We start from the raw sequence: 21,960 nt of genomic DNA, 5'->3' as shown, positions 1-21,960 counted from the left end.
ACAAGATATGAATAACCATAATTACAACAAATAAGATTTTTCTCTGCATAAATGACAGGGACTAAAGCTGGGCTGTTTAATGTTTTTCCACTGACGGCTGCACACTGATAAATGAAAGAATGCAAGTGGTCCCTTTGATACATTTTAAAGATCCATCCGTCCATCCATCCATCCATTTTTTACCGCTTTTAAAAACCTGTGGTTTCTTAGAATAAAATGGAATAGAATAGAATAGAAAGTACTTTATTGATCCCTGGGGAAAATTCAGCACCACAGTTTGCTCACAATAAACAATAATAATAATAATAAATAATATATAACGTATATTATATATAATATATGAATAATATAAATATATTCTACATATATTGTACATTTAGGTGCAGTCAAGAAGGAACATATGTGTTATACAGTCTGATGGCTGTCAGTATGAAGGACCTCCTGTGTCATTCCGTGTTACATTTTGGGAGTCTGAGCTTTCCACTAAACATGCTCATTCTCTCCACAAGGTCCGAGTGTAGTGGGTGGGAGGTGTTGTCCATAATGGCCAGGAGTTTTGCTAGACTTCTCCTCTCTGACACCACCCCCAGAGAGTCTAGGTCCACTCCCACCACGTTACTGGCCTTCTCTACCAACTTGTCCAGTATCGTGGTACCTCAACTTAAGAATGTTTTGAGATACAAAGTAAAAGCTGTCTTTTGGTAAATTGAGGTACCGGCATTCCTGCCTTTAGTTGGTGTAGCAAATGTCACAGTGAACCCCATAAGAACTGCCCAAAACATCTGGTCTTACTTGCTAGCATTACCTTACAGAAGGAAATAAACATAGCTTTGTTTATCCACACATAGGAGCGAAGAAAGTGAGTGTGAAGGACAGTGCTGGGAAGAAGAAGCAGATGATATTCATGGAATTAAAGAAATAAAACATGACTGAGCGTGTCGCAGTTTGAGTGTATCACTGCTGGTCCGCACCATATTGAAGACGAATGAGTTGATAATGTCAGCCAAAAATGTGGAAATAATATCCAAACCAGGGGTGTCTAAACTTTTTGACTTGGGGGCCTCATTGGGGTAAAAAATTTTGGCCGGGAGCCGAAAGCTGACTGCATGTAAAGTAACAGGATATACATAAATATATATATATGTGTGTGTGTGTGTGTGTGTTTGTATACAGTACATTAGGGGTGTAACGGTACACAAAAATTTCGGTTCGGTGCATACCTCGGTTTAGAGGTCACGGTTCGGTTCATTTTCGGTACAGACGGGGCAGCATAGCTCGGTTGGTAGAGTGGCCGTGCCAGCAACTTGAGGGTTGCAGGTTCGATTCCCGCTTGTGCTGTTGTGTCCTTGGGTTAGACGCTTTACCCACCTGCTCCCAGTGCCACCTACACTGGTTTAAATGTAACTTAGATATTGGGTGTCACTATGTAAAAGCGCTTTGAGTCGCTTGAGAAAAGCGCTATATAAATATAATTCACTTCACTTCACTACAGTGAGAAAACAAAAAAATATATATTTTTTGGTTATTTATTTACTAAATTTGCAAAATCTTCCACCCAAAATATTTGTCTTTGTGGAATATATGATGTGAAATAATGTGAACCTTGGATAGGTCAATAATTCATAACAACATTGACTTTGATTCAATATTATGTTTTGAGCAATGACAGTTTGAAAGAAAAAAAAAACAGCTGTGTGTTATTAGTCAACATTGCAACTTTTTCTAAATTACATTTTACTTTTAAGCTTTTTATTTCACTTGTCATGTTTTTGTTTATTTTAATAGTATTTTTAGAACGTGTCATGGGCCTTTAATACATTAACTGTGGGCCGCAAATGGGCTCCGGGGCACACTTTTGACACCCCTGCTATAGATAATAAAAAATCAAATCTGATAAATCTATGGGTAAAAAGCAGAGCCTGGCGATGCATGCATGTTTAATATAACTCCCTCGCTCTCTCTGTCTCTGCCCCTCCCTCACGAATGCTGCTGCGTGCACAATTTGTTTTGTTTTTAACCCCTTCTTAACCCCGAACGTACATTAAAAATACAAGCAACCCTAACTTGAAATGCCGGACATTTGAGGCATTTAGGAAACTCCACCCGTACAGCCCCGCAAAAGAGGACATATCCGGTGAAAAGAGGAGGTATGGTCAGTCTATTGTAGCCCGGTCGGTGCTAGCATGCCTCGGTGTGCATTGTTTACACAACGTGCGGTACACTACTTAAAATATCCCTGTGGAAACTCGTTTCAATACGAATACACGTACCGTTACACCCCTACAGTTTATGTGTGTATGTATGTATGTATGTATGTATACAGTGTATGTATATATACATGTTTGTGAACATATTATATTAATGTAATGGATATATAATCAATATAACTGCTATTAAGAGTATATAAAAGTTCCACCCTTACCTTGTTTACTTTCGTGACAACTTTCTTAAAGTGTTGTAATCAATCAGAAAATATTAGGCAGCTAAAATGCGCCGAGCATGGATAAGTGTGCAGAGTGTTTTCCATTTTTCCCATCATGCATTTTCTTATAAATTAAATGGGTGTAATTTAGATGTTTTTTTAATGCTTTTTGGATGTTTGTCATAATATCCACAAAGATCAGTGAGCAGGTTGTTTTATGTGTGACCTTTATGTGAGTTGCATTTGATTTATTTTCTCACCATGACTAAGGAAGGTTGTTTGGATTGTGGCATATAAGTAAATTCTGTGCTATTTTGTGCAAAGTACATCTATGGGTTAATAATCGGATTTACTCTCATTAACCACAAGATAGAGTAATTGGAGGCCACATGGCAATTATGATTAATTTTGGAAGCACAGTTAGATACTTCATTAAATTCATGACTTCATGCATTGATGGACTCATTGCAAATTGCATTAACATATGGAAAAGCTGGTGGTGGTATGTTTGACGGAAAAGCAGCTGGAAGGACATATCGAAGGGTGATTTTCAGTACTTTATTATTACATTACTTCCTAAAATTGCGGTAGTTGTTTCAACGCATGCTATTGTATTTGTATTTTATTTTATTAAATATGTACCATATACAGTAAGTTTTAATTGATCTCGTTAAAAGGCATGTCACATTAAAATTGTAATGTTTTGGGGGCCAGCCATCGATAAAACTGATTTCAATCCACTGCAGCGAGAGATTTGACAAAAGAGCTCTGTCACAGAATCATACGAAAAGGTACTACTATTTATACCTCATTAATAACAAACACATTTCATTTCAGAGCATGTCGAGGGCCAATAAAATGATAACTGCGGACTGCAAATGGCCTCCAGGCCACACTTTGGACACCACTGGACTAAATCATTGGGGCACATCTCTCCTCAACCATCAAGCTCCAGAAAGGCCTGAATGAGAACAAGAGAGCCCCGACCTCAACCCATAACAGAGATGGTGAGTCCTGAGTTTCGAAATCTTACGTTGTAAATCGTGAGCCACTTCGGCCGGTACTTGTATGGCGGCTTGGGGAGAATAGCCTGCTGCATTCCTGGCAACAACAGAGAAGCTGACGGGAGAGTAGGACACGTAGTATGTGTATTCCGTCTCCTCCATGCGATGTTGTTTCTTCTTACAAGGACATCTTCTGGAAGACTGAGTGTCGTTCAGGAAGTAAGCGACTCCTGAGACTGCTGCTGAAGGTTGCACCGGCTAAAGAGACAGAGTGCAGTTTAGTCACACCGCCAGAAAAGCATTATTACTATACTGACCCGGATATAAGACGGTTTTATATTCAGGGTGGAGTGGCAATCGTGAGTAACAGTTTTTTAATTATATATTGAGTTGGCAAAGCATCTGTACGAGGATTGTAGTGGGCAGGTCCGAATCAGGCCTAATCCAGTCCACCTTTCGGGGTTTGTTTCATAGCCTCCTGAGCACTTTTGTTTTCAGTCAAATTAATCCCACATGACAGTCTGGATTACATTTGTTATTTGTCTGTTTAGAATCACTTCCTGTCCTGCTGCTCTTGTGTCGACAGCATTTCCTCTTTGGTCTCTATGTTTCAAAGCACCTTTACTTTCTGTTCCTTGTCCTGCCTTGGCATTGTTTATTAGTTCTATTTAGTTCCACCTGGTTCCGTCCGTCAGTACTGGATCATTGCACTTTGTAGTCTGCTTCGGGTGCTTGTGTCTTGTGTAACTTGGTTCCTGCACAGCTTTTCCTTTGCTTCCGGTGCACTTCCTAGCTGCACTATAACTTTAGTTTTGTCATTAAATATGCTTTGTAAAATGCTTTCTGCGTGTTGGGATAAAGTCACAAGCAATGCTCACCTGAGCCTGACAGTTACACATTTTAGGGGTAAAAATAGCCCTCATCTATTCCTACGCTGTACCGCAGGTCTTAAACAAGAGGTCTGTAACCACTAAAGCAGTGGTTCTTAACCTGGGTTCGATCAAACCCTAGATGTTCGGTGAGTCGGCCTCAGGGCTTCGGCGGAGGTCAAAACAGACCCGACTCATCGTGTAAATACAAACTTCTCCCTATCGGCGTATTACTGATACGGAAACAGCAGAAGTCTGACTGATTTGCAGGTGTGTAATTTGTTGTGAGTTCATGCACTGTGTTGGTTTTGTTCTTTGAACAAGGTGATATTCATGCAGGGTTCATTTTTTGCACCAGTAAAAAAAATCTTATAACTTTGTCTTAAATTTGATAAAAAAATATATATTTTTTTTCACTAAAGAAGGGTTCAGTAAATGAAGATATGAAACTGGTGGGGTTCGGTACCTCGAACAAGGTTTACAACCACTGCACTAAAGGGTCCACAAAGGTACTGCAGGGGGCTTTTGGTTGATTTGGACTTTTTTTTTCTCATGTATTGTTATGTTTTTTTCGATCTGTAATTTTCTACACATTTAAAGGCCTACTGAAACCCACTACTACCGACCACGCAGTCTGATAGTTTATATTAGATTAGATAGATTAGATTAGATAGTACTTTATTTATTCCGTCAGGAGAGTTCCTTCAGGAAAATTAAAATTTTCAGCACAATCCCATTCAAGTTTAGACAAACATTACAGGGAGACAGAACAGGATCGCTGACGGGCATATCAATAATGAAATCTTAACATTGCAACACATGCCAATACGGCCGGTTTAGTTGACTAAATTACAATTTTAAATTTCCCGCTGAGTTTTTTTGTTGAAAAGGTCGCGAAATGATGACGCGTATGATGACGCGTGTGCGTGACGTCTCGAGTTGGAGGGGACATATTAGCCCAGCACCACTTGCGGCTAAAAGTTGTCTCTTTTCATCGCGCAATTACACAGTATTCTGGACATCTGTGTTGCTGAATCTTTTGCAATTTCTTCAATTAAGAATAGAGAAGTCAAAGTAGAAGGATGGAGGTGGGAAGCTTTAGCCTTTAGCCACACAAACACACGGTGATTCCTTGTTTAAAATTCCCGGAGGTGAAGCTTTACTATGGATCAGAGCGGTCAAGCAAACATGGATCCCAACCACTTTTCAACCGGCAGGTTTCGGTGAGAAAATTGTGGTAAAAAGTCGCCTCTTACCGGAGATCTGCGGAGCTTGCGCCGTCCATTTAGCTGCCGTGACTTCCCTCAGACACTGGCATCAACACACCCGTGGACACACCCCTCTGACTATCAGGTACTATTTAACTCGGACGGCGTGGCGCAGTGGGGAGAGTGGCCGTGCGCAACCCGAGCGTCCCTGGTTCAATTCCCACCTAGTACCAACCTCGTCACGTCCGTTGTGTCCTGAGCAAGACACTTCACCCTTGCTCCTGATGGGTGCTGGTTGGCGCCTTGCATGGCAGCTCCCTCCATCAGTGTGTGAATGTGTGTGTGAATGGGTAGATGTGGAAGTAGTCACAAAGCGCTTTGAGTACCTTGAAGGTAGAAAAGCGCTATACAAGTACAACCCATTTAAACTCACTAAAACACTAGCAACACAATAGAAAGATAAGGGATTTCCCAGAATTCTCCTAGTAAATGTGTCTAAAAACATCTGAATCGCCTCCAATGCAATCACCTTTTTTTTTAAACTTTATTTATATATTTATTTATTTTTCTAGTCCTTCGCTATCAATATCCTTAGCCACAAATCTTTCATCCTCGCTCAAATTAATGGGGGAATTGTCGTTTTCTCGGTCCGAATAGCTCTTGCTGTTGGAGGCTCCCATTATAAACAATGTGAGGATGTGAGGAGCCCTCACACCAGTGACGTCATCGTCTGCGACTTCTGGTAAAGGCAAGGCTTTTTTATTAGCGACCAAAAGTTGCAAACTTTATCGTCTATATTCTCTACTAAATCCTTTCAGCAAAAATATGGCAATATCGCAAAATGATCAAGTATGACACATATAATGGACCTGCTATCCCTCTTTAAATAAGAAAATCTCATTTCAGTAGGCCTTTAAATGTCTTTAGATTTTGACCCAACACACTGTAGTGTAAATTAATAACGATAGTAACGTTACCACCCTTTTCACTCACTGTATCTTGCAGGTTTAAAATAAATACATTAATAGCTATGTTACTATTTAAGATAGATTGTGAATAGCATGTCGTCAGCACTAGCTGCCAGCAAGCGATTAGAGTGCTAGTTGCCAGTTTGCGGTTAGCGTGCTGGTTGCCAGCTAGCGATTAGTATTTCAGTATCTTAGTAATACCCAATAACAAGGTACTACAGGTGCTAGAAATAATATTTATTATAATATAATATTATAATATACTAAGATATTTCAGTATCTTAGTATTGCCCAATAACAAGGTACTACAGGTGCTAGAAAATATCAATTCACCTCTGGATCGGGATTCTTATTTGTTACGATTTTGAATCAATTCATAATTTCCAAGAATCTATTTTTGAAATGTTTATTTTTCAGGCGATTTCTATCTATGCTTACTTGCTTTGCTCCATGCGTACGTCATATGTGAGCAGTCCAGAAAAGCTTATACAACCTGCTTTGAAAATGTTTTCTTATAATTCCTTTACTAAACAATACTGTATATTGCAAGACTTGGTTCAAATCAAGAACCATGTTGAATCGACAATCAATTTTAATCGAATCGTCACCTCAAGAATTGGGATCGAATTGAATCGTATGTTGTAACATTCACATCCCTACAAGGTACCTGTTAGGACCAGTTTAGTTTAAAACACAATTTTATACAGGATATTTAAGTTCAGTCCATCTTTTCCATTAGTTTGGGGTCCTTAGGCGTGGAAAATGTTGAATGAATTGTCCAATTATTGACTTACCTTCCACACGAGCGTGACCTTGCGGACGCCTTCTAATGCTTCCAGCGTCATGTTGACATCCAGTTTATGTTCAAGCTCTGCATTAAGAAGCTAAATATTGGTAAGCAGCTTTTTCACATTTTAGTAAAATGCTTCAATGTCTAAGAGCATTTTCATTTCATTTTTACCCCCAGATGATTACGATATATCGATGTTATCAATTTGTATAAATGAGGTCGATGTTACCTGCAGGAGCAATCACAGTTGGAGACCAGTCGCTCCACAGTGGGTTGAGAGCCGCTTTTGTCTGTTGTCTGAGCCGAACCTGGTAGGCTGTATGCTTTTGGAGATGCTTAATAACTAACATGTCTGCTTAAGAAAGACACAGAAAATACAAAAAAAAACATTTTTTTGAAACAAATATCTTATATCTTTTAAAATTACCTTCTATATTAAGACCTACCACTTTACAGGCTTCACTACACATTGTAAATATATATACATACATATATATATATATATATATATATGTGTGTGTGTGTGTGTGTGTGTGTGTATACACATATATACATGCACATATATACATACATACACATACACATATATATATCTACACACATATATATGTGTATATATGTGTATGTGTATGTATATATGTGTATGTAAATATGTGTTTATATGTGTGTGTCTGTGTATATTTATATATATATGTGTATATATATATGTATATATATATGTGTATATATATGTATATATATGTATGTATATATATGTGTATATGTATATATATATATATATATATATATATATATATACATATGTGTGTATGTATATGTGTATGTGTATACATGTATACATGTTTATGTGTATATATGTATATATGTGTACATATATATGTGTGTGTGTGTGTGTATATATATGTATATACATGTGTATATATGTATATATATGTGTATGTATATATGTGTGTGTGTGTGTGTGTATATGTATATATACATATACATACACATATATATATTTGTATGTATATATACAAACAAATATATTTTGTATGGGTATTTTATATATATATATACATATATATATATATATATATATATATATATATATATATATATATATATATATATATATATATATATATATATATACATATATATATAAAATACCCCTAGTATGACATGTATTAAGCTTCAAAACCCCATATAACGGCATTTATATCTATGGGCCCACATGTATAATATCAATGTTAATGTAACTGAGAGTGTACAAATGGCCCCGATAAGGGTCTACTACTATCAACTATCTGTCATTTACCTGGGAACACCCTTCAACTATCTCTAGGGGTCCCTGCAACCCTCAATATGTATATATTTTAGTTTGTCTTTGCTTTGGCCCACCCTTATAATGTTATCAAATTTCTTTGCCGACTGTAAAAAAAAACAAAAAAACAGCATTTATCTACACCTACTCAGTGGCCCAGTGGTTGGAGTGTCCGCCCTGAGATCGGTAGGTTGGGAGTTCAAACCCCAGCCGAGTCATACCAAAAACTATATTAAAAAATGGGACCCATTGCCTCCCTGCTTGGCACTCAGCATCAAGGGTTGGAATTGGGGGTTAAATCACAATAAATGATTCCCGGGCGCGGCACTACTGCTGCCCACTGCTCCCCTCACTTCCCAAGGGGTGATCAAGGGGATGGGTCAAATGCAGAAGACAAATTTCCCCACACATAGTGTGTGTGTGACAATCATTGGTACTTTAACTTTAACTTTAATCTTGACAAAAAACAACAACAACAGTGACTTGTGTGTTGTTTGGGAACAGTTGATAATAGTTATGTACAGTAATACTTTTCATGAACTCAATTTACCTTAATATGTGTTCCTAAATTTGTGTTGGACGTTTTAAATGAAGAGAGCAGTTATGGATAAAAACTAAGGTTTTGGGCATAGTTTATTTCTAAACGCATACATTTGTCTAAATATGGCCAAGGACATGCATTATTGTGGGTTTCCTGCACGTCGTCCCTATCACTAAAGGAAAAATCTGATCTGCGGGAGAGAATCCCTCAACCATTTTCAACTATGTTCCTTTTTTTTTTTTTGAGTCTTCAGTTTAAAGCGTCCCTCAGTCTGTGATTGCCGCATCATCATGTGATATGAGTGTGTTTCTGTTACGATTTTGCTTCCTGTGTCAGGCTTGCCACTGACAGTTTGTTTGTGTTTTACTTTTTCCTCTGTGTGTGTTTAGTATTTCCTGTCCTTAGTTCCTGTCAGCACTCTTATTTTGGTTCAGCTTCCTGTTTGTCTCCCTGTGTGCTGTCTTCCCTCAGCTGCGGCTGATTGGCACCTGGCCACACCTGTGGTCAATCAGCCCGCTCTTATTTTACCTGCTCTGTTCAGTCAGTGCTAGATTATTGATTTGGCGTTGCCACATGTCGCACTTGTCTTTGCTACCTGTCGTGTCGTATCTTGATGTGTCAATGCAGCGTTGCGATTAGCAATGTTTGATAGCGGTTGTTAGCTTACTGTCTTTTGTTCCCTGCTTCGGTTTTGTTTTCTAGTACAAGTACGACTTCTGTTTTCCATGCTAAAGTTCCTTTTTGTTTTCTAGCTCCCATGCTAGCTCTCTTAGTTTGTTATCCCCCACATGCATGCTTTTTGTTTGTACTCTTTTGTTTGGTTGTGTCTGAGTATTTTAAATTGAATCATGGTTTCTCACTTCATGCCTGCCACCTTCTCTGCATCTTGGGGTTCGTCACAAACAAACTATGACATCCTGGTTTCGATGACCCACCTTTACTTGCCTCTGAATGGCCAGTCCCTAATATTTCGCCCTAAACTTAGAAAGTCATCATAAAAACACCAACCAATCATCATAGATTTCCTCCGTATGTATGGATGTTCTCATTCATCCAGGTCATTGGAATGTCTCCGTATTTTTTTTTTGGCCTGGGATTCGCAGTCCATTTTCTCTTTTTGTAGCTTGTAGCTTTGATGTAAGCTACCTAGCTACATGGGTCTAAAAACATAAAAGCTAAAGGAATTGCTACTCATTTAAAAAGTAGTGAAGTTAATGCCAAGCTACTGGGAAATGTAGTTAAGCTATGTAACTTAGCTCATTACTGCCCATCACTGCAAATCCGGAATATTTACATTTAATATGTTCATTATTATACATTGTCCCATGTAACAACCATATAACACAAATAACAAATGGTGACTTCCTATTAGAAGATTTATTATACATCTATGAACAAGTTTATTGGCGTGTCGCAGAAATTGCAGTCGTTTATAAATTATTTAATGTTTGTGTGTGGTCCGGTAGCAAATGCGTCACAAAGTGGTACCGCTCCCCAGATCGGTGGTTAGAAACCACTGCTGTAGTGGATGCTGGTTCTCCAAAATACACAAGATTAGACCCATAGAGAAGGAAGAGGTCCTTAGCTTTCTCAAAATGTGGATCCCTAAAACAACTTAATTAAATATCTTGAGCTAGGATCTACGGAATTAGGTTTGACAAGTAGTGGAGCGTTACAGTGCATATAAGCACTTTGTTTCCGATCTAACAGAGGTCTTAACTCATTCTCTTTCTATGCCACATCAATGTGGAATGCACTCCCAACAGGTATAAAAGTAAGTGCATCTCTATCCTTCAAACCGCTCTAAAACAACACCTCCAGGCAACTTCAACACTTTACTAATACCCTCCTCCATTCACATCCCATCTCCCCGGATTATAAACAACCTAATGTAAATAATCAAATGTACTTCTAATGTATATACTTGTTCTTATGCTATCTGAACTCACTATGTTCTCTGCTGGCTGTACATATCCTACTAAATAAGAGCTACACTGTTTCAATGTCTACATTTCTCTGTTGATGCAATTGTTGATGACTGAAGTACTGATATCAACCAAAGCTCCTCATCCCAACCCCCGGATTGTAAATAATGTAAATAATTCAATGTACATACTATGATGATTAACCTGTGTGATGACTGTATTATGCTGATAGTATATATTTGTACCATGAATTGATTAACGTGGACCCCGACTTAAACAAGTTGAAAAACTTATTCGGGTGTTACCATTTAGTGGTCAATTGTACGGAATATGTTCTGAACTGTGCAATCTACTAATAAAAGTATCAATCAATCAAAAAAAGCAACAGTATTTAGGGGGTTAAAATAAACAATTTGAAATGACTTTTCTGTAAAAACTGCTTTACGAAACGTTTTCTTGTATCAAGGCAGAGGGATGTGTTCCTCTTATCTTCCATAATTTCTGGGACATTTCTTCTATTTTCAAATGCAAATGTTTACAAGTATGTCACAATCTTAAAAGACCCAATGTCAGAGATGATGGTAATTATTTGCTTTTTGGTGTTATTGATATTGTTATTGATAATACTTATGCCCTACTGCTCGCAGCCACGTTTGTCTTTGTTGCAGGTCTCGTATAGCATCTCATTTACATTTGGTTGTGGAAGAATAACTCACATTGTTGGCTTAGTCAATGCAACACAGAGAAAATACTCACACATCAAATTCTTACTGGGCATGAGCTCTGTCAGGTCTTGTCTCTGCAATGAAGAAAATAATCAAAATTCCGGTTATAGAAAATACATTAATAAGCCACGCTGGATTTAAATAACTCACCTTTTCCCATGACAGAGTGTCAGCTTTTCGAAACCAGACCTCTACCAAGGCAGGGTGTTTCTCTGCTGCCATCCAGGTCAGTTTCAGGTGGTTTTGTATCCAGGAAACTAAAATGTCTTGTGGTGCTTTGAATTTAACTGTTGAAATAAATGATTTAAAAAATGTTGTTTGCAAAGAACCAACAACATTTCTAAGCAAATGTTTGATGCGTTTTAGCAAGTATTGTCCCATTATTGAGGTCTGGTGAGGTACCTGAGGTCAAAACGTCAATCACCGAGTTATATTCCCAGACGCGTCAATTTTTAGCGTAACTCCTACAAAATAAATCTCTCAACACAATTGTGGAGGATGCTGGTTATCAGGAGGATATGTCATCCTCACACACTTTTTTCGTTTAGGTTTGTAACTCCGGCTTCCTCCCTCCGCCAAAGACATGCACCTGGGGATAGGTTGATTGGCAACAGTAAATTGGCCCTCGTGTGTGAATGAGAGTGTGAATGTTGTCTGTCTATCGGTTTCGGCCCTGCGATGAGGCGGCGACTTGTCCAGGGTGTACTCAGCCTTCCGCCCGAATGCAGCTGAGATAGGCTCCAGCACCCCCCGCCACTCCGAAAGGGACAAGCGGTAGAAAATGGATGGATGGACGATCTCTGCTGGCGATGCAAGTCTGGATTTCAAGATGCAGAGACAGCAGGCGAAGAGCAAGTAAAAGAAAACCTTTTACTCAAAAAAAAAAGTAGTGCAGCAGGGGAATGCACATAAATTGATCAAAATGACCCAGGTATGTGGTGTAAGAAGCATATCTGCCCCTTGTTGCCAATCAGGGAGAATAGAGAGTAGTGATGGAGGCACAGGAAAAGAGGTGCAAACTAAAATAAGAGCGCTGGACAGGCAATAATAAAGAAACTAAGGAAACTAAAACTGCCTTTAATGTCACATTTCAGAAATATAAATTTAGAAATATAGTAATGTAGAAAAAATAATAACTGTCCTCGAAAAGGAGTAGAAAGTAGCAACAAAAAAAACACATACTGTACTTACGTTTTTTTTGTTTTTGTTTTGTTTTTTCCTTCTTGCTATTTTGTCTTATGACCATTATTTTATCTTTTAACAATACTTTCTGGATGATCTGACCAAGACCCATAGCGAATGACGAAAAAGTGTGAATAATGGAAGCACCCATAAAAAGCCCCCCAAATGCCTATTTTTAAAATTTTGATAGTCTAAAACGAAGAGCCATACAACTGATGCAATATTTAGCCCGGAGACCCGGCCTCCGAGTTCAGTTCCAAAATTAGGAGCGACTACCCTTTTTGCTGAAAATCCATAAAAAACACTCGAGCGCTGTTCTTCTGTCCGTAAAAACATGACAGAATGTGGACCAGTTTAGGCACATTCCTTGTGTTTCAGCGTTTAACCGTTTGGTGAAGTCAAACCTTTAAGGTAAGACACATCTTGCATTGACTTTTTAACCTCTTAACTTCTAAAGGCTTACTGGCCACATGCGTGGACAGCACCTTTTAGCTCTTATTTCCAAAATTGTGTACACTACTGAATTGGTGTCTTATGGCCGCTTATGTGGACCCTTATACTGCCATCCGGTGGTGTCAGAAGAGTATTACATACAATGGAATTTGGAATAAAATGTGTAAAAATAAGAATTAGCATGTCACTAAACATGAAGTACACATTTGTGTACTTGTGGACTAAGTACATCATATCAAAAGATGATTCTTAGTTTTTATTCTAATTAAGCATGTAAACAAACAGCTTGGGCCTTAAGAGGTAAGGGCCAATGTCCACTACAGTGGACACTTGTGTTGCGTATAACAGAGCTATTTTTTTCTGACATTTGTGACTTTGACCCCAAAAAATATATTCTCAAAATAAGGATAGTTGTGAATCCGGCCCCTCGGTTTTTAGCTTTATTGAAATGTGGCTCTTGGAACAATTTAATTTAATATCCCTGCTGTAAACCCAATAATAAAAGTGCCAAAATATGGTCCGCCATGTCATTTATTACTGTCCGCCACACTATTTAAAATGGCCTGCCGTGTCATTCATTTGATATATGTGATATGCCACATTAGGGCCTCCACGTCATTCAAAGTGGCCTGCCACGTCATTTGCGCTACCCACCATGCCATATTACGTGTTCTGCTGTGTTATTTGATGTGGCCCGCCTCGTCATTTAATGTGGTGGGCCTTCATCTGCTTGTTACCCTGGCTTACGATTTTTGAGCAAGTTATCTATTAACCTGCAAGAAATATACTGTAATTGCAGCATATGCAATTTGTCATGCCTGTAAATCAGTTTTATGTTTGATCATGTTATGTTTTGTTTTTTGGACTCATGTTTCCCGTTTTGCACTTCCTGGTTTTATTTTGGTTTCCATAGTTACGAATTAGTTTCCACCTGGTCTCCAAGTCACGCCCCTGCCCTCAGCCCCACAACTGTTTCTCATCACCATAGCCACTATTTAAGTCATTTGTTTTCTGTTCCTCGGCCTGGGAACTTTGCATTCCACTTCCTGCTTATGCTGTACTGCAGGGGTGCCCATTGTGTCGATCGCGAGCTACCAGTCGACTGCGGGGGGTGTGTCAGTCGATCTCGAGCCAGGCTTTTAAAAAAAATAGACCTAAAAATTAGTGATCATCAATCTTCACCAAGACGTCACTTAAATGACATTCACGGTACCGGAGGGTCTTGTGAGATGACGCTGGCTGCTGCAAGATCATTATTATTAAAATATGACCGAGAGGAAAGCGAGAAACACTTTTTATTTCAACAGACTCTCGCGCCGTTCCTTCCGTCAAAACTCTAAAGGCCGACGACTGCACATTTCCTATCTTTACAATAAAAGCCCTGCTTGATGCTGCCTGCGCTAACTAAATACAGAGTCTCGGAAAACTGGCGTGCACAAGCGATCCCTCAGAAAGCTGGCGTGCACATCACTTGTGCACGCCAGCTTTCCGAGACTCTTATTTTGTTAGCGCAGGCAGCATGAAGCAGGGCTTTTATTGTGAAGATAGGAAATGTGCAGTCGGCCTTTAGAGTTTTGACGGAAGGGACGGCGCGAAAGTCTGTTGAAATAAAAAGTGTTTCTCGCCTTCCTCTCTGTCATTCTTTCATAATAATGAACTGGCAGCAGCCAGCGTCATCTCACAAGACCCTCGGGTGCCGTGAATGTCAATCAAGCAAGCTACGGAATTTGCCGCCAATGTTTTTCTTGTAAAGTGTATGGAAGCTGGATGAATTAAATGCCAAAAACCAACCACTTTCATGTGGTATTGTACAGAAAGGACAACTTTTTTTCTCCTCCATTTGAAAATGTGGGCGTTATCATCGTTACTGTCTGATTCCAATCAATGCAAGTCATCAGAATCAGGTAATACACCAACTTATATTCTTGTCTTCGTGAAAGAAAGACATCTATATGTGTTACACATGCTTGTATTATCATTAAATACATTTAACTTGTTTACAAAAATGTCTCTTTCATAAATAAATAAATATAAATGATATATATAAATGAGGTAGATCCCCTCGAGTTGGTCAATTGAAAAGTAGCTCGTCTGCAGAAAAAGTGTGGGCACCCCTGCTGTACTGCTTGCTACATGCTGCTCCTACCTTCATGCCATGCTATTCGGTTTTGTCCATGTCAAGTAAGTTTTTGTTATTTAAGCCATTGTGCTAGTTTTGTTTATAGTTCATTATTCATGCCATCGAGCAAGTGTTTTTGTTTCATGTTTGTATTTTGCAGTCTAGTATTAGTACCTCCTTGTGAGCGTCCTTTGTTTGCTTATTTTTGTATTTAGTGTCTAATAAATTAATCATGTACCTGAATTCACGCCTGGCTCGTCCCAAATCCCCTCTGCATCAAAGAAGCAAAACTAATCCAAGTCACAGTCCTGACACAAATAGTGTAAGGAGGCTATTATACGTTTGTATTTATATACATTCACTGTTGCAAGTGGCCCAGTGAGGGCAGCCCTCGCCATACTTGCCAACCCTCCCGATTTTCCCGGGAGACTCCCGGATTTCAGTGCCCCTCCCAAAAATCTCCCGGGGCAGCCATTCTCCCGAATTTCTCCTGATTTCCACCCGGACAACAATATTGTGGGCGTGCCTTAGAAGCACTGCCTTTAGCGTCCTCTCTCACCTGAAATCGTCACCCCTTAACAGCCGCATGCTGTCCATGCAAACAGCGTGCCGGCCAAGTCACATAATAATGTAGCGTTGTACGGGTTCAACAATGGTCTTTACTCGAAGATGTCAAGAAATGCTGACACAATGTATAGTCTTTTAACTGGTTTATTCATAACGTTAATTTTAAGCACACACACATGTGGATGCAAGGCATACTTGGTCAACAGCCATACAGGTCACACTGAGGGTGGCCATGTAAATAATTTTAAAATTGTTACAAATATGCGCCACACTGGGAACCCACACCAAACACACATTTTGGGAGAACATCCGCACTGTAACACAAAATAAACAGAACAGAATACCCAGAACCCCTTGCAGCACTAACTGTTCCAGGACGCTGCAATAACGTCTAGGGCTTTTGGAGCTCGGTGCACAACTGCACACACAACAAGAAGGAGACGAAGCAGAAGAACAAAGAAGAGACATGGCGATGACGAGTAAGAAGATGAAATACGCCTGCAAGTTCCAAAATGACTGGAAAAAATATTTCATCTAATCCAGGCCAGCTCGAAGGGGAAGGGGTATGCTGCCTGGACCTCAACCCCACCCCCATCTAACGAATTCGGAGGTCTCCAGGTTGGCAAGTATGGCCCTAGCTGTGATAGATGTGGCCCTCAGTAAAAACAAGATTGACACCCCTCCCCTCTAATATCTCAGCGTTATTTAACGCTATTTTTTACAAATTGAGAAAACATTACAGGCATTGCGCAACATCACATCTAATCACATCTTGTAACTTCTGTGGATTCTGCTCCTCACCTGTTTCGTTGAGTACAACAGATGTCCTGTTTGACGAGCACGTGGAGTCTTCTACACGGGCCTCCACCCAAATGTCAACAGGTCTATATTTGATGAGCTGCTCCTCACGGAACTCAGCATGGGTCTCTGCTTTGAACTTAAATGTTTGTTTGCTGCAAATTTCAGAATATAGATATTACCAAACAACCATGGGAGGACATGTATATTATTTAATAATCATCGTGGTGATCACCCAAGGTGGAGGTCAAACGTCACGTCACTGCGTGTTGTGTTCATGCGCCATTCACACTCGTAATCGGGCGACTCGTTGTTTCTTCTAAAACACTGAGGACTTGAAGGAGCGACACATTTGGATCCTTTTGGAGGAACATGTTGAAAAACAGTGAGCGTGTGTAGAGGTTGCTTGGTCTCCTCCCACATCCTAAAACGACATGCATGTTAGCTTCACTGGAGACTTTAAATTGTCCCGAGGTGTGAACACTGTAGTTGTCTAAGTCTCCTGTGATTGGCTGGTGCTTCTCCCCAAAAGCCAGTTGGCATAGGATTGATTGTTTAATTGGATTAATCCACTTGCACATCCCTAGTGTGTCAATGTGACTGTGAATGTTGTCTGTTTATCTGTGTTGGCCCTGCGATGAGGTGGCGATTTGTCCAGGGTGTACCCCGCCTTCCGCCCGATTGTAGCTGAGATAGGTCCAGCACCCCCCGCAACTCCAAAAGGGACAGGAAATGGATGGACGGATATATACAGTGGGGCAAAAAAGTATTTAGTCAGCCACCGATTGTGCAAGTTCTCCCACTTAAAATGATGACAGAGGTCTGTAAGTTTCATCATAGGTACACTTTAACTGTGAGAGACAGAATGTGAAAAAAAAATCCAGGAATTCACATTGTAGGAATTTTAAAGAATTTATTTGTAAATGATGGTGGAAAATAAGTATTTGGTCAACCATTCAAAGCTCTCACTGATGGAAGGAGGTTTTGGCTGAAAATCTCACGATACATGGCCCCAGTCATTCTTTCCTTAACACGGATCAATCGTCCTGTCCCCTTAGCAGAAAAACAGCCCCAAAGCATGATGTTTCCACCCCCATGCTTCACAGTAGGTATGGTGTTCTTGGGATGCAACTCAGTATTCTTCTTCCTCCAAACACGACGAGTTGAGTTTATACCAAAATGGATACATGGATTATACAGCCGAGGATTGGGAGAATGTCAAAAGGTCAGATGAAACCAAAATAGAACATTTTGGTATAAACTCAACTCGTCGTGTTTGGAGGAAGAAGAAAGCTGAATTGCATCCCAAGAACACCACACCTACTGTGAAACATGGGGGTGGAAACATCATGCTTTGGGGCTGTTTTTCTGCTAAGGGGACAGGACGATTGATCCGTGTTAAGGAAAGAATGAATGGGGCCATGTATCGTGAAATGTTGAGCCAAAACCTCCTGCCATCAGTGAGAGCTTTGAATGGTTGACCAAATACTTATTTACCACCATAATTTACAAATAAATTCTTTAAAATTCCTACAATGTGAATTCCTGGATTTTTTTTTCACATTCTGTCTCTCACAGTTGAAGTGTACCTATGATGAAAATTACAGACCTCTGTCATCATTTTAAGTGGGAGAACTTGCACAATCGGTGGCTGACTAAATACTTTTTTGCCCCATTGTATGTATGTATGTATATATTATATATATGTATGTATGTATATATATATATATGTGTGTGTATATATATATATATATATATATATATGTACACATATATATATATATATTATATATATATACACATATATGTGTGTGTGTGTGTGTATATATATATATATATATATATATATATATATATATATATATATATATATATATGTGTGTGTGTGTGTGTGTGTGTATATATATATATATATATATATATATATATATATATATATATATATATATATATATATATATATATATATATATATATATATATATATATATATATATAAAGACCCCAATATTTGGACTCACATTTTTAAAATGTTTGATTAGATTGCTCACAAATTATCTTTCTGCGACATCTAGTCCCTCACCAACCTGACTCAGCCTCTCTTCTAATTGAGCACGACTGCGAAAAAAGCCACCATCGGGCCAAAGAAAATCGTGAGTGCCAGCACGTTGACTGAAAAGTTGAGGAACAGTATTGAATACAAGAACTCCCAGCAAACTACGAAAGTGGCATCTACGTGTCTCTCTCCCCCCAGCACCATGTTGACCTGATGAGTAAAAATCATCGCTCTGCACATATAAATATTTTTCCCCCTCATCTTTGCAGTGCCTTGGTAGAAAATACTCCCATGGCCCACATGGCTTAAAGCTACAACCGCCACTCTTTATAAAAGTTGCATTCTTTTTTTTACTTCCAAAATAGCTGAATTATGTGGTTTTGCTATAGAATTACTAACATTCTAATGCAAATACCAACACACTGACATTATAGTACACAAATATACACGACCACTACAGCACCAACACAGGAAGCAGTGAAGTTACAGCTAAGAATATGAAACATTTCAACGATATTAACATTAAATTGAATTTACCTTTGTTCAAAGTTACAGAGAACATAAGCAACATGGCAATACATCCAAGTGCTGAAATCCACCCCATGAAGTCCAAAGATCTAAAAGATAACAGTTCTCTGGTGAGTAAGTGTGTGAGAAAAAGAGAGAGGTGTTGCAGTCAACCTGCCTTCACATAACCCAGATGTACTTCTCAGAAATGTCACAGGTTTCAGGTAAATCACATTGTACGAGCGGCAGAAGAAAACCACATTATGTGTCAGCGGTGAAGGGGAAACGTAGACTCTGGAAGACCAACACATCCTCAAAGCAGTTCCCTTGACGACGCGTACGGGTATGACTGCAAAGTAAATGTTGCATCCACTCTGTGTAAAAGAAATCAAGTGTCAACTCATCCATAATCGTGTCAGGCGGCGAGTTGACTTTGAACTAGGGTTGTACGGTATACCGGTATTAGTATAGTACTGCGATACTAATGAATCATATTCGGTACTATACCACCTCTGTAAAGTACCGGTTTATCCCCCAAATTGATACCCAAGTATGTGGTATCATCCAAAACCTATGTAAAGCATCAAAACAACAGAAGAATAAGTGATTATTACATTTTAACAGATGTGTAGATAGAACATGTTAAAAGAGAAAGTAAGCAGATATTAACAGTAAATGAACAAGTACATTAATAATTCATTTTCTACCACTTGTCCCTCATAATATTGAGAAAATAATAGAATGATAAATGACACAGTATGTTACTGCTTATGTCAGCAGATACAAACCCCGTTTCCATATGAGTTGGGAAATTGTATTGGATGTAAATATAAATGGAATACAATGATTTGCAAATAATTTTCAACCCATATTCAGTTGAATTTGCTACAAAGTCAACATATTTGAAGTTAAAACTGATAAACTTTTTTTTTTGTCGCAAATAATCATTAACTTTAGAATTTGATGCCAGCAACACGTGACAAAGAAGTTGGGAAAGGTAGCAATAAATACTGATAAAGTTGAGGAATGGTCATCAAACACTTATTTGGAACATCCCACAGAATTGCAGGCTATTTGGGAACATGTGGGTGCCATGACTGAATATAAAAGCAGCTTCCATGAAATGCTCAGTAATTCACAAACAAGGATGGGGCGAGGGTCACCCCTTTGTAAGCAAATTTTAGAACAACATTTCTCAATGAGCTATTGCAAGGAATTTAGGGATTTTACCATCTACGGTCCGTAAAATCATCAAAAGGTTCAGAGAATCTGGAGAAATCACTACACGTAAGCGATGATATTACGGATCTTTGATCCGTCAGGCGGTACTGCATCAAAAACCGACACCAGTGTGTAAAGGATATCACCACATGGGCTCAGTAACACTTCAAAAAACCACTGTCAGTAACTACAGTGGGTCGCTACATCTGTAAGTGCAAGTTAAAACTCTACTATGCAAAGCTAAAGCCATTTATCAACAACACCCAGGAACGCCGCCAGCTTCGCTGGGCCCGAGCTCATCTAAGATGGACTGATGCAAAGTGGAAAAGTGTTCTGTGGTCTGACGAGTCCACATTTCAAATTATATTTGGAAACTGTGGACTTGGTGTCCTCCGGAACAAAGAGGAAAATAACCATCCGGATTGTTATAGGCGCAAAGTTCAAAAGCCAGCATCTGTGATGGTATGGGGGTGTATTAGTGCCCAAAGCATGGGTAACTTACACATCTGTGAAGGCACCATAAATGCTGAATGGTCCATACAGGTTTTGGAGCAACATATGTTGTCATCCAAGCAAAGTTATCATGGAAGCCCCGTGTTACAACAGCGTGGCTTGGTAGTAAAATAGTGCGGGTACTTTCCTGTCCCGCCTGCAGTCAAAACCTGTCTCCCATCGAAAATGTGTGGCGCATTCTGAAGCGTAAAATACGACAGGGGAGACCCCGGACTGTTGAACGACTGAAGAATTCCACTTTGTTTGTAAATTAGTAGCCTTTGTTTGTTTTCATACTAATAAAAGACAAGTTGTCTACTAAGTTCACTATTTTATTTAAGGACAAACTTGCAATAAAAAACATATGTTTAATGTACCGTTGTCATGTCTTTTGATCAAGTCTTGTTTGGCTATGTTCTGTTGACCTTTTGACTCTTTAAGTTCACGTTTTTTTTCACTCCCTTGTTTTGTTGCCATGGTTGCAAATTACGTCCAACTGTCTCTGATTAGTGTTCGGCCGCTCACCTGCTACCCGAGCACTAATCAGAGGCATTATTTAAGCCTGCCTGGCGTCTTTGTGTTCGCTTCATGTCTGGTCCACGTAAGTCTTGTTTATTCATGCCACAGATAGTAAGTTTTCGAGTTTATGATTCCAGTGCTAAGTTGTGTTTCTTTAGCTTCTCGTGCGAACGGCACGCTTTCCTTTAGCTTGTTTCCTGTTTTTGGTTTAAGCTATGATTTATGACAATAAATCATACTCCTACCTTCACGCTTTGTCCGGAGTTGTCCGTTCTGCATCCCGGGAGA

The 21,960-nt window shown here is 39.2% G+C and overlaps 1 protein-coding gene and 1 long non-coding RNA gene across 9 annotated transcripts in view; one reads left to right on the top strand and one right to left on the bottom strand.

Annotated features, from left to right (window-relative positions):
* Positions 1–19,649, bottom strand: part of il12rb1 (interleukin 12 receptor subunit beta 1) — a 37,647-nt gene extending 17,998 nt beyond the window's left edge. For 2 of the 6 annotated variants that reach the window (XM_061883393.1, XM_061883394.1), the window contains exons 1-8: positions 19,471–19,649; positions 17,113–17,301; positions 16,881–17,032; positions 11,909–12,045; positions 11,790–11,832; positions 7,491–7,616; positions 7,266–7,342; positions 3,456–3,684 (exon numbers count right to left, since the gene is read on the bottom strand). In XM_061883393.1, the coding sequence (XP_061739377.1) occupies positions 3,456–3,684; positions 7,266–7,342; positions 7,491–7,616; positions 11,790–11,832; positions 11,909–12,045; positions 16,881–17,032; positions 17,113–17,301; positions 19,471–19,514 (997 nt within the window). In that variant the 5' untranslated portion in view covers positions 19,515–19,649. The remainder of the gene's footprint in view (positions 1–3,455; positions 3,685–7,265; positions 7,343–7,490; positions 7,617–11,789; positions 11,833–11,908; positions 12,046–16,880; positions 17,033–17,112; positions 17,302–19,470) is intronic. The other 4 variants (XM_061883389.1, XM_061883391.1, XM_061883390.1 and 1 more) reach the window with 4 other exon arrangements.
* LOC133540624 (uncharacterized) overlaps positions 1–21,495 on the top strand; it is a 45,378-nt gene extending 23,883 nt beyond the window's left edge. For all 3 annotated transcript variants that reach the window (XR_009803686.1, XR_009803687.1, XR_009803685.1), the window contains 3 exons: positions 3,260–3,429; positions 19,483–19,571; positions 19,647–21,495. This is a non-coding gene — a long non-coding RNA (uncharacterized LOC133540624). The remainder of the gene's footprint in view (positions 1–3,259; positions 3,430–19,482; positions 19,572–19,646) is intronic.
* Positions 21,496–21,960: the final 465 nt, after the last annotated feature.

This window comes from Nerophis ophidion, linkage group LG22 (genome assembly GCF_033978795.1).
Source record: "Nerophis ophidion isolate RoL-2023_Sa linkage group LG22, RoL_Noph_v1.0, whole genome shotgun sequence".
NCBI lineage: Eukaryota > Metazoa > Chordata > Actinopteri > Syngnathiformes > Syngnathidae > Nerophis > Nerophis ophidion.
This window is presented reverse-complemented; position numbering and strand designations above follow the sequence as displayed.